General features: G+C 41.7%; 1 protein-coding gene and 1 long non-coding RNA gene across 12 annotated transcripts in view; one reads left to right on the top strand and one right to left on the bottom strand.

Moving 5' to 3' along the window:
• PIGG (phosphatidylinositol glycan anchor biosynthesis class G (EMM blood group)) overlaps positions 1-10,857 on the bottom strand; it is an 86,681-nt gene extending 75,824 nt beyond the window's left edge. For 6 of the 11 annotated variants that reach the window (XR_010426787.1, XM_064642155.1, XM_064642156.1 and 3 more), the window contains exons 1-5: positions 10,611-10,854; positions 7,093-7,298; positions 5,899-6,108; positions 4,227-4,415; positions 2,591-2,729 (exon numbers count right to left, since the gene is read on the bottom strand). Coding sequence is in view for 8 of the 11 variants with exons in the window: in XM_064642155.1 (XP_064498225.1) it covers positions 2,591-2,729; positions 4,227-4,415; positions 5,899-6,108; positions 7,093-7,298; positions 10,611-10,770 (904 nt within the window). In the remaining 3 variants the exon portion in view is untranslated. Of the gene's footprint in view, positions 1-2,590; positions 2,730-4,226; positions 4,416-5,898; positions 6,109-7,092; positions 7,299-10,610 lie in introns of all 11 variants that reach the window. The other 5 variants (XR_010426788.1, XM_064642160.1, XR_010426789.1 and 2 more) reach the window with 3 other exon arrangements.
• A 66-nt stretch (positions 10,858-10,923) lies between these two features.
• LOC135407281 (uncharacterized) overlaps positions 10,924-13,100 on the top strand; it is a 33,379-nt gene continuing 31,202 nt past the window's right edge. Inside the window, exon 1 of the long non-coding RNA XR_010426790.1 lies at positions 10,924-11,313. This is a non-coding gene — a long non-coding RNA (uncharacterized LOC135407281). The remainder of the gene's footprint in view (positions 11,314-13,100) is intronic.

Below are 13,100 nucleotides of genomic sequence, written 5' to 3' on the forward strand. Positions count from 1 at the left end.
AAGCGTCTTTGCATGAGAGCCTGTAAGTCAGCAGTTTTCAGATTTTATCTTTAAAGGCAAGTACTTAACTGGTTAAAAAAAAGCCAAACTACCAACTGCATTTAGCCAATCATGGGTGACGCATCTCTGTAGAAGGCTACACGAGTAATATTCTGACAGCATACTAAATGCAAAAAGCCCACAGGATTACTATTTTGAGGTCTACCAAATTAACCACAGTACATTTTGTTTACAGTAGGATCATAAGGAGCAGTCACTAGAATCCTAATTATTGTACCAATGAGAAGTAAACTGCTGGATATTTACAAAGGCATCATTCGAAATCACAAACTCTATCCCAAAAGACAGGTGAAGAGACACATTTCACTGTATTATAAAAACAGCATCTTTAGTTTAAACTTAACAGAAAGCAATCCCAATGAACAGGAGATTGCATTTACAGAATCTACACTCTCATGGCCTGGCAGTCAACACATACTGGTGAAATTCATAAAGCAAGAGCTTACCCAAGAGCTTTGGTCTACTCTTGACTTTGTTTTGTTTTTAGACCCAAGAAGAGTTCAATGAGTCCTCAAGCAATGCTTTCTATTGCAGTTGAATAACAGCCTTATAAATGACAGACAGAAAAATGTACTTTACTGTGCTGCAGGAACCTCCAGCAAGATAAACAAATGAAGGTTCTTCAAACAGGTTTTAAAAGCAAAGAAATCAGATGGAAATGAGCAAGAGGCAGAATGAAAGGCAGAAGAAAGCATTGTAAGGGAAAATATTCACTTCTGGTGAATATCACTTCACATTTCACCAATTCACTCAGTCAAGGAGTTTCTTTAAGCACTACTACAGAAATTAGACTAAAGATTCTCTACCACTCCATTTCCTTCTTGCCTCTTACCTTACGCTATCTTACTTTTATCTTTCATTATTATCTACAAGTAGAAAATCAGTTTCAGAAACATATCAACTCACATCAATGAAATAAAATTAACTACTTGGCCAATACAGTAAATACACTCATGCTCCATATTCTTTCCTTAAGGCTTAGCCATCAATAGTCATGTTTTCACTGCTGTCACCTCTCACCCCTTCACAGAGCAATTCTTCCTCCTGCCTGTTAACTCTCAGTATGAGAAACTAATTCATTTCTCTGTCCTAGCTGAGAAGGAAGAATGGAGGCCAAGGAAATATTCTGGAAAATGAAAAACAAAACTAACTTCAAATAGGATTTTGCTTCTAAACCTATTCATTTACCAGTAGCCCAGGATCTTGACAACAGATCTTGTTAGCTCTCAACACTCAGCTGGGGCAGTACTGTAGAAAATTATCATCCAAAAAATACACAATTCTCTCAATGGTTACAAAGTTTAACTCATGGTTTTATCATGATACAGATGCTAGCTTTGGCTAAAACCAGAGCTTTGGGTCACATAGCATGGGCCAGGCCAGATAGATGTAGAAGAAATCAAAGTACTTTTCAGGAAGAATTCTAGAGCAAGTATAAATCAGAGTTGCCAATGTGTCCTTGGCCTGGTTTCAGCTGAGATAGTTAACTTTCTTCCTAGTATCTGGTACAGGGCTGTGTTTTGGATTCAATATGAGAATAATGTTGATAATGCACTAATGTTTTAGCTGTTGGTAAGGCTTACCCTTAGTCAAGGATTTTTCCATTTCCTGTGCTCTGCCAGTGAGCAGGTACACAAGAAGCTGGAAGGGAACACAACTGGGACAGCTGACCTGGACTGGACAAAGGAATAGTTCATACCACAGAGCATCTTTCCCAAGTACACAAACCGGAGTGGACTGGGGGTTGTCCATTGCTTCTTAGGGACAGGTTGTGCACCTATCAGCAGGTGGAGAGCAATTGCACTGTGCATTATTCGTTTCTCTTGGGCTTTATACCTCTCCCTCTCTCCTTTTCATTACAATAATAATTATTATAATCTACATATAATTATTGTTGTTGTGGTTACTGTTACAGTCATACATGGTAGTAGTATTCTCAGACTATTAGGGTGCACTATGCACTGGCATCCACTGGAGCCTTACACCAAGTACCACACAACAGCACACTCACTCATGCCCCCACCCTGGGTGGGAGGACAATCAGAAAGAAAAGGTAAACCTCCTGGGTTAAGATAAGAACAGCTTAATAACTGAAACAAATAAAATATTATAATAATAGTAGCAATGAAAAGGAGAGAGGGAGAGGAATGAAACCCAAGAGAAAGAAATGATGCACAATAAAATTGCTCCCCACCTGCTGACTGATGTCCAGGCCCTTCCCAAGCAGAGATTGGCAGCCCCCAGTTCAAATACTGGGCATGATGCTCCATGGTTCAGAATATCCCTTTGGCCAGTTCAGGTCAGCTGTCCTAGCTATGCTCCCTCGTGGCTTCTTTTGCACCTGCTCCCTGCCAGAGCATGGGAAAACAGGAAAGTCCTTGATTCAGAGTAAGCACTAAAATATCAGTGTGTTATCAACGTTATTCTCATACTGAATCCAAAACACAGCCCTGTACCAGCTACTAAGAAGAAAATTAACACTATTCCATCGGAAACCAAGACAGTTCTGAAAAAGTTCTTTGATCCTTACCACTTCTCTTTTCAAAAGCAGAGCTGATAAACAGAAGAGGTGTGTGCACTTCTCCTTCTGAAGAACCACCATGACTACCCGTTTCAGACATCCCGTGATCCCCACACACAACTAGCAAATTGGGCAAAGAAGCTTCTTCCTGCAAATCACAGAAAAAAATTTAATTTATTGTACTAACACGAGTCATATATATCACTTCACTATCTCTATCATTTTCAAACATGAATATGTCTCAAAGTGAATTTAATTTTTTTAAACTTGCTCACAACACCTGGGGCAGATAACAAGAGATGTATGTCTGCAGCTAAATGTCGTGCGGTAGTAGTAATTTTTAGAAGTTAAGGCACATACTTACCAGACTTGTCAATATATTAGGAAAAAAACTCACCAAAAAAAAATCCCAAACTTTAAAAACCCCTTAATTTACAGTCTCAAGAAACTCACCAAAAGATTAAATAAAGGCTATCACACTAGAAGAAAATCAGCCCAGGAACAGTAGCATTAACAGAGAAGTATTTCCCACTTCTTTTCTTCACCTTCATTGAGTTTTTAGTATACTTGCTGAATTATTAATATTGCAAATGGTAAAATCATATCAATTTAATATGAAAAAAATAATCCTATTTCTAATACTCTCTAGTGTCTCAAGTGTTTTTGGGATCATGACTGATGTTAAACAGTGCATATGTTTCTGAATAAAGAGAAAAACAGAAGCGTAAGTGAGGCCTGTCCAAGAATTTTGAGCTAACAAATCAAAGATGGCAGAAAATAAACAGTCAATCCGCAACAAAGTCATTTTTTGTCATCTCTAGTTATTACCAGTACCTGTTCTACCCAAAAAAGTAAAGTGCCTTTATTATTCCTGTATTCTAAAACTGAGATAGAGGCTTTCTGTTGACAAAAGCAAACATACTAAAAAACTGTAGCAAAACCACTACAACATTCATGAAGCTTCCACACACAGGATTTAATCTCTCCTTTCATACAACAGTATCCATTTGTCTAAAAGTACTACTGAAATTTTGTGAGCAGCAGTTGCCAAAAACAAACAAGAAAAATGCTTCGGGCCACTTGGAATTAGGACTTGGTAGTTCAACATCCAGACACGGATGTTTTGGTAATTGACAACCTGTATATCCAAATCTAAAAACAGGTTCAGATGTGCTGCATTTAGCATAAGACAAAATGTAGTTTACAACCACCATTTCCATTTGAATTTTTCAAATATCTAAGAATTAGGTATACCTTCATAACTGTAGACATTAGAGCCATTAGCTTTACATGCCCATTACTCCTCCCGCTGAATTTCATTACTAGAAAGCACACCAACCACTGCCCTAATTCATGAGGGATAAGAGAATTTTGGCATGCATTCCTCTCGCTGCACACCAAGAGGGAGTTATTTCCCACAGCTGCTCAGAGGAGGCTCTTAACAGATGTTACTAAAGTCAGCCAGTAAATCCTTAAAAACGCTACACTGTACTGTTAACTGGGGAATGTCCTGGGAAGGGAAGGAAAAGAACTGAAGAATACCCACTTCAGTCCAGGAATAAATGAGCTACCATCCACAACCAGCAAGCATTTTAATGTCAGTCCACAACTAACAAGACACTGATCCAAGAGGAAGCTATATTACCTTTGAAAGAAGAGAAATATGAATCTTCTTCAGTATGTTATCCATTTCACGAAGTTTTGGTCCCACTAATGGGCTGTTTGGCCCACTAATATGTCCAATATGGTCCAATCCCAGGTAATGTAGTATTAGGATATCCCAGTCTTCTCTCTTTAACACTCTATCCAAATGCCTGGTAACATTGTCATCAACCTCAAAGAAAAGGAAAACAATTAAAAGGTAAAAATAACTTCTCTCTTGTAAAAAACATGGAAAAATTAGATCGCAATACCCATTAAAATTCTGCAGAAGTTGATGAGAATTACAGTCACTCATAATGTTAATGAGAGAAAAAAAATCAAACCAATTAGTTCAATGTCAGGCAGTCAAATATATTTCTCTTACAAAAGAGATTCTTCACCCCAATTACTTGTTTCGGGTCACGATGCATCAGATTACACACAAACAAGGCAAACAGGTTGCCAAGCTTCCACAGAAACTTAAACCACTTTCATCCTTCACACTCCTGATCTCTCACTTCACAAATTATCAAGTACATGAAGTACTGTAAGCACAGGAAAAAGCCTCTGTTTAGTCCTTGGAATCACAGGAGGGCAAAAAACCCACACTTGCTTTTTCAACTCAGTTTTTGCTAGGCAAACACAAAAAGATTGTACTTGCTGCAAGTGAAAGAACTGGCAACACAGTGAGAAAGTAAAATTATTTAAAAAGTGCTATTTGGAGCCTAACTTACCTGTTTTCCTGCTTAGGTTGACAATGCATTTTTAGTTGCATATCTTCTCCCTGGATATTAAAAATCCTTATAATATTTCACATGCAACATCACTTTGCTGACTCTGGATATAACTACCAAAAAAACTCTATAAAAAGCTGTGTGTTTAAGGGACTACATTCAGATAGATAAAGACTGCCTAAAGAGCTTGAGAGTCACAAAATCACAGATCCAGCAGCATACTTGCATTTTTCCACTGTATGTTGAAGCTTTTGCAAGTCTTACTAGTGTAACCAGTTAAAAGTGTCTTCCAATCCATTTAGACCTTTCTAACTGCCTTACACATGTTAATAAAATATGTCAGTAGCAGTGGGTCAACAGCCTGAGGTTTAACAAACCATAAAGGTTCAAGAATGAACTAAAATTGCCAAAGCATTTACTCTTCTAGTGTGTCCAGAGTAAGAATTTTCACAATTTGTTTCATTTACTTTCTATGCTCCTTCTTTTATAACATAATGAAACACTGCTCCTATTGCAATTACAAAAGTGATGCAATACTACAAAAGTATGCCTCTAGAAGACCAAGATAATCTATTAATTGGCCACTTAAGGACGGCATTAACTAATATAAATATGACAGTAAACTGGAAATGTGGATAGTGGAATTTTTAAACAAAGCAACTGGTCTAACTTCCTACCACAAGAAGTTTTGTAAGAAAATCGTACATTTAGGAAAGTTATACAGTAACTGCATCATCCAAACACTTCCCACAGCATATGCATGAGGGACTGAAATGCTTAGCTCCACAGTGCCCATACCAACCACACATGTAAATCCAATTTCTATTTAATTGCCAGGTGCGTATTTCAGAACTAGGATAGCTTTACTCATTCACTCTTAGAAGTTGCCACCGTGTGTTTGTATTCATTTTATTTACCTTGGGATCATACAAAGCCTCTCACCTCTGTAAAGTCTGACACAAAAAACGATGTAGTTCCATCGTATTCCATGAAGTGCTTTGGGAACAATTTAACCCATGTATCATCACCATAAAAGATTATTCTTTTCCCGGCTGCTTTTGCCTGCCATATCAGATTGTCATCTAACAGAGCTGGAGAATTGAGGTTCACGACAACATCAATGAAACCAGGTATGCTACCTGTCATCAAAGCCTACATGAAACAAGAAAAGAGACAACATTAACCAAGAAGCTTCCAGGGATCAGAAGACAGTAGCAGTGTAAGCAGGAGGAAGCAATAAACGAGATGGCAGGCAAATTATTCTTTAAGTAAAGAAACATAACAAAGTAAAAGAACACAGGCTGCCCTGACACGTAACCTCACCTGCCACAATACAGTGCTAGTTGATGTGAGAGATAATGATTGCTTTACAAAAGGTAAAAATAATATTGTCTTAACTAGCGGACAGCAAAATGGCTTTGTATGACTTAGCTGAAATTTGTTTCATTTACTAGTCATTAAATCACCAAAAAGATAGTTTAGAAGGTCTAAGTAAACTGACTCAACATTCACAATGATAGTACATTTGAAACACTAAATAAGAAACGTCTAGGAAATGAAATGAAGTCTACCTATGAATAGTTACCAGACTGTTTCCCCCTCACTCTCTCACTGTCCTTCTAGTTGACCTACAAAGATCACTCCTCCAGCTTCTTCAATGAAGAGGTGTCACTCAGATCCATCACTGATAAGCCTGGATGATCAAGTATTTTGATGATACCGCCACAATTAATCTTTTAGTTACATGGAACTTCACACAGTTTCCTTTTTAAGCTCTTCAAAAACATCCTTATGACAAAACAATTTAATAGTAAACTGGATTTTCTATCCAAGTTACAAGAACACAGAGAAATACCAATAAAAATGTTCTTGGATAGAAGACCAGTGGAAAACTTGAAAACTGAGAGGCTGCTGGCTTTCCCATGACTGCAAATAAAGAGATTATGCACTAGGGCCTTAACCTCTGGGCGATGGCAAATCAGGACTCTATCACATGCACTCCTACAGCAAAGAGAGATTCAGCCACAGATTACACTAACACAACAAACCTGTCCTTTATGCCAACTCCAAGCATACAAAACAAACACTTCAAAACTTTATCAAATGAAATAGGAAAAAAAAAAAACCAACATTTACCTTAATTCTAGGCATAGTCACAGTAGGTGGCTTCGCTTCAGCAATGAAGCTGTAGGAAGTCCCTTTTTCAACAACTTGCGTAGTATATGGCATGAACTGTTTCCCTTTGGATCCAAACACAAAGTCATCTCTCAAAGCATCTATCAGAACAATGACAACTTTATTGAAAAGTGGTGCAGGAATCTTGGTCCAGTTAGAAACCATTCCTAAGCAACAAAAACAGGGTACACAAAAGTCATTAACAAATTTTACCAAAGACTAGACAGAAGTTAAAAGGACAACTTCACAACAGAAATGAGTGCTTTCAACTCCTATATTATTTTTACATTTGGAAATGACAAATTGCAAACAACAGCCAGTGTGAGAAGTAATCAGAGGATGCTGGGTTTTCAGGCCATCCAGCACAGGAATAACACAACTGTAACTCCAACACAGCACCTAGGAAGTAAAACAAAATGTGAATGGAATGTGTGATGTGAAATCGGGAAAACTGAGGAAAAGCTTTGAAATGGAGAATGTTCAAAGCAATAAGAAGGGGTAGCTGCTACTTTCTCTCTTGTTAATTCATTAAAGCTGAACTGCATATATCTGACAGAGTTCTGTTAGAAAAAAGATGCTGCATTCACTTGTACTAACGCACAATTTTGCACATCAGAACACAAGCAATGCCTCTTAATCAAATCTCACCATAAGATAACAGGAAAATTACAAAGAAATATGAGATAGCAGGAAAATTACAAAGAAATAGACAATTTCACTGAAACTTGAAGGTAAAAGATCTGTGCACACTTGCTCCCTTCAAGGTAGAAGACTGTATGCCAGGCTAGTTCGGTGATGGCAGCTGCAGGGCCAAAATCCAATTCCAGAATTCCCAGAATGTGGTACAAGGGTGGGCACAGCAAAATGCTGCTGTGCATCAAGCAGTAGGCAATGTCATGCCTTCAGGGCCACCCTTCTCTTGCACAGACTTAATTCTGGCTGCAGCAACTCTTGATCTGCACTGAGCTTGGTCCATATGGTGACATTAAGCTCTTGGTTCACCCTCTACAAGTCTCATTTCTTTACCAGGAAAACACACAGAAGGGCAAAAATGGGAGCAGAATGCATCCTATCCAAAGACCTCTACTCAGACAAGATTGTGTTTACTCAGTACATGCATTACATAAAGCTAGGGTTTTCACACTCCTTTAGAATAAAGTTTGTTTCTGCATAAGCGGTTGACAATTTGGAAAGGTCACAGATAGTGGTATGTCTAACACAAGAAACTCAAAAAAAAATAACCAAAAAGCAAAAAAACCCTCAGAAACTGTATTTTGGAGTACATATATAAGCATCAATAAACTGATATTCACAGACTCATTACTGCTAATGATTTTTCCAGATCAGAAAATTATGGAGGAGGGCCCAGCAGGGGGAAGAAGGAAATCTCAAAAACAATAAAATGCTAACTACCAGCAACCCTAATTAAACTGATAATTTTGGTTTAACAGGACTTGAATTATCAACTAAAAGGCATGCTTTGGCTCTCCATGAAAAACAAGAAGGCATCACTGGATGTACTGTCGGTAAAATCTTTCTCGTAATTTACTCCTATCCACTTGCTTAGTGAAAGAAAGCTTCCTGGACACCAAAAATGATCAGATCATAAACATATACTTTACTCCTAAGTTCCTCCTGCAGTGTAATTCATCAGTAAGTCAAAGTATTGAGAAGTTCAAATGAATTCTGAGTCACAAGCCATCTGAAAATACTTACTGTAAGATAGTGAAAAGGACACATGGTGCAAGTCTTGGCATATGGCACGCTTATTTAGGGTTACTTACTTAGAGAACAGTTACTTTAAATGAAGCTGAACTTCTGCAAGCAGTGAAGAAAACTACAGGTTCTCTATCAAAAACTTCCTACAATTATGTGCTGCAAGGATTCACTATTACAGCCATCCCACAGGCAAGACAGCATGGAGTCAATGGCAGTCAGGACTCACAAAGGAAACATGCAGGAAATACAGAGGCACTGGGGAAATAATCTTTCCTGAATAGACCTAAAGTAGGTTGAAAGCCTTCTGCACCATGTGTTTAGTAAGCAACACCTTGCCTTTAGAGCTTATCGTCCAGACCAAGAGATCACTGTGGAAGCAAAACATAACCCAAGAACTACAGAAAGAAAGTGTTCTTCCACTGTCACTCCATTTTTTCCTACTACACCTGGGATTACTAGTGACACGCCTAAATTTAAACTGCCTGTAGAGCCCTGTGGTGCACACTAACAGTCTTCAGCACAAATCAGTCCTTTCAAAACCCAGTTATCTGACACCTCCATCCCACCCAAGCAGTCTCCCTCTGCATTAGGCTCCAGCCAATAATCACATGTGAATGCAACATTTCACTCACAGCAGCCTATCAAACATCTCTGGCAGTCTTGGTAAACTCCAGCTAAAAAGCAACCTGCCATCCACAAAATCCACTCAGGTCTGTTACCAGATTAGATTCTTTCATTGTTCCTGCTTAATTGATATCAGCACATCACATTCTAAATTACACAACCTTCTCTTCCCTCCACTGCGTCTCACAATTCAAGTAAGGACTCGATCCTTGTGGGTCCCTCCCAACTCAGAATATACTGTGGTTCTGTAAAAAAAAAGTCACACACTTTGAAAGAATAATAACAAATAACAAGCAGCTGAAGACCCTGTTTGGCAGGTACAGTCCTGTTCCACAAAGTTACTAAGTAGATGTCCCAAGCAGGAGCTTGCAAGGAGCAAAATAACTCCTACTCCATTCAGCTGCCCACTGAAGCTGAAGTTTCACCCTACAAGCTCCAAACACTGGTGAAGAACACTCCTTCAAGTACAAAGTTCTCTTCTTCACGTTACTTTAATGCAACTTGAGACTGAACATATAAGAAAGTTACATTATCAACATGTCCTCTACTCATTATAAAGACTCCTCATTATAAAGACGCTTGAAAACTTTGGTTTCGCCAATTCAGCTACAGAATAGAGCAGGACCTGTAAAGGCGGTGATTTCACAGAAATGGTAACGGACAGCAATACTGTGCACGTTGCAACCTGCGTTGCTACAGTCACTTAGTGGCTACTGAGGTGCTAAAATCCCAGCGAGGTGGGGTTAAGACGCTCACACAACACAGAAGCATCAAGTCACGATGGTTCTTGGGCACAACACAACCAGCGAGTTAACAGAGCAAGCACTCAGGTGTTTGAACTGAGACGGCATCATTTAATGCAAACAACTTGCCATTAAACAGGAGGGGTATGACGGCAACATCAGCGTCAGGGAACGGGGAACAAAAGGACAGGAAAACCCTTCAGAGACGTGACAGCTGACGCTGGAGGTTTTTTGCCACAGTGAGCAGATGCTGCTGGCAGTAATCGACAACTACACGGAAACCAGCTAAGTTCTAAACTACTCCGGAAGCAGTTCTGGAAGCACGAAGGCGTCTCCAGAAAGGTGTCCCGCGGCACCGAGGGAGAGGGCGCGCTGGGCGGCTGCTCGCGTTACCTGGGCCGGGCGGGGCCGGCTCGGCGGGAGAGTCCGCACGGGCCTCTCTGCGGGGCAGAGACCTGACGGGCACCGGGAAGAAGCCGCGGAGGAACAGCGCGACGCCCAGGGCCTGCACGAGGAGGCAGGAGGAGGCGAACACCCCCGAGCGCAGCCGCATCCTGGTACGGACCCGGCGGCGGAACCGGCACCAGCTCCGACCCGTCCCGGGCGCCGCTGCGCCGGCTCTGCGGGGCGGCCCCGCCGGCGGTCCGGCCCTGCCGCCGAGCCCCGCCCCCGGCCCGCGCCGACCAACCAGCGGCCACCGCGCGCGCCCGCCGAGCTTCGCTATTGGCCAGCGGCGACCCCGCCCCTTCTCAAGCGAGAGGCGGCAACGCCGGGCCGGAAGTGAGGCCCTGTGCACCGCCCCCTCAGCCGCGAGCGCGGATCCCGAACCGGCATCCCGCGTCCCGGACCCGCATCCCTCATCCTGCATCTCAGACCCGCATCCTGCATCTCGCCCCCCCCCCCGCGTCCCACTTTCCCGTCCCACCCCTGCGCTCCGCACCCCACCCCGTGTCCTACCCCTGCGACCCACCCCCCGCGTCACACCCCGCCATCCCACCCCGCGACCCGGCCCCGCGTTCCCCAGCGCAGAAGGAGCCGCTGGAGCGGGAGGTGAAAGGAGACTTTATGTAATGTTGCCACAAGAAGAGCATGGCAGGTGAGGAAGGAGTCCAAGCCGGGGACTGTTGCAGGTGTTTGGCAAAGCAGAACCTTTCCTCTCCACACACGCACACATCTCTCAATTCAACTGAATAGTGATAACCTTTCAGTCTTTCCACTGGAATGGAAACAGACTGGAGCAGGTGGGTCATGGCAGACGAGTGGGGAGAAATAAGTTTTAAAGGTTTAATTTTCTGAAAGAAGAAACCGAAGACACTCTGCAAAGTGAAGCAGTTTATACTGGTCTCGCTATTGCTCATGGAGTTAGGATGATAGCCTCGGAATTTCACTCTTCCGAACAAAACTGCTTCTCATCTCTACCGGGGCAGTTCCTGTATGGCCCACCATTCCACCAGCAAGGTGTGGTAGGTGTTTCTGCGGCGTAAGTGACAAGTCCTTAGCATTACCTGTGAGTGGCACGTTTTCCCTGATCCCGCAAGTGCAGTGCCCCAAGGCTGCACTCACATTTACACCTGGACTTGGCTGGCTGGAGTCAGTCCCGGGACGAAGCTGCACTGCCGCAGTTTGCAGCCCTCACCCACAGTTGTGTGTGTTGATGTGACACTACAAGTGACTCCAGAGTGTTTTTCCTGCTGGGCCTTTTGCCTCAGCACAAGGTGTTACCTGTTTTGTGTAAAGGCAGGCCAAATACATTGTACCGTGCTTTTAAAAATGTTTTCTGGATGGGGTTTGTGAGTCTGTGGTTTTACTGCCAGCTTTTGCTGGCCAGCTCTCCATACTTTGCAGCAGCTGTCACGAGGCAAAGTTGTCCTGATGTGAGAGGCATGTGTGAGTGGGTTTGGGATAAAAGCTTTGTGTAACTTCAAATTCCTTTTGGCCTTTCCCAGGGTCTCCAAGCACAGGGAAAAAATCAAGGAGCCTTTTGTCCTGTGGGTTCGTGCTATTTACATGGAAGATTGGGTAATAGATCTCTGAGCACTGTGATACCTTTAGGCTTCCTAAGTGCTTTTTCTGGTCACTCTTTACACATTATGCTCCTACTCAGACTAATTCTAATGTTTCCATTTCCTAAGAAGATCCAAAGCCATTATGTCAAGAAGAAATTGCATTTTTGCAGATGCTGTTCACTTGTTTCTTTCCAGAAGCATGACTCTCAAGGCCCATGAAAATTACTATTCAGTAGTTAACTGCAGCTCACTATGGGCAGTGCAACGAAATTCAGAGAGAACATGCAAGGCTTTGGATCAGTAGGAAAGGGAAAAAGGAAACATTTGGCCATTGTGTTCAAGCTTAAAATTGGCTTTAGGTAACGTGCTTTAGAGTTACATTATTTGTATGTTCAGAAAAGCTGTATTTGTTGCTTTTCATGGGGATTTTCTGCTCTCCTTTAAACCTTGAACTAGTGAGTGAGACTCTTCAGGCAGAAAATAAGAAAGATTCACTAACAAATATAAAGCACCCTAGTGTGGGGGCAGTGTTTATAAATCACGAAACAGCATCTAAGAAACACCTGTCTTTTGCTTTTATGGACAAGTATTAGTTTCCCTTGCAGGAATAAGGTGGAAATTCCCCAAAACACTGCAACTTTCTCCATCATTTACAGACATAGATACACTTGCTGCCATGTGATTCACATTCCCCAGGACTTGTCTCTGGGCATTTACTGAGTACCATCATCACTTGGCAAGTTACTGCAGCAACATGCTTTCAAGTCCATTGCTATTGCACTTAGCTGCAGGGATCAAATATAGGGAAAATCCCGAGTGCTGCACAAGACTTTAAATCTGACTGAGTCTATGAGTCTTTGAGCATAATTGCAGCATA

Source organism: Pseudopipra pipra, chromosome Z, assembly GCF_036250125.1.
Source record: "Pseudopipra pipra isolate bDixPip1 chromosome Z, bDixPip1.hap1, whole genome shotgun sequence".
NCBI lineage: Eukaryota > Metazoa > Chordata > Aves > Passeriformes > Pipridae > Pseudopipra > Pseudopipra pipra.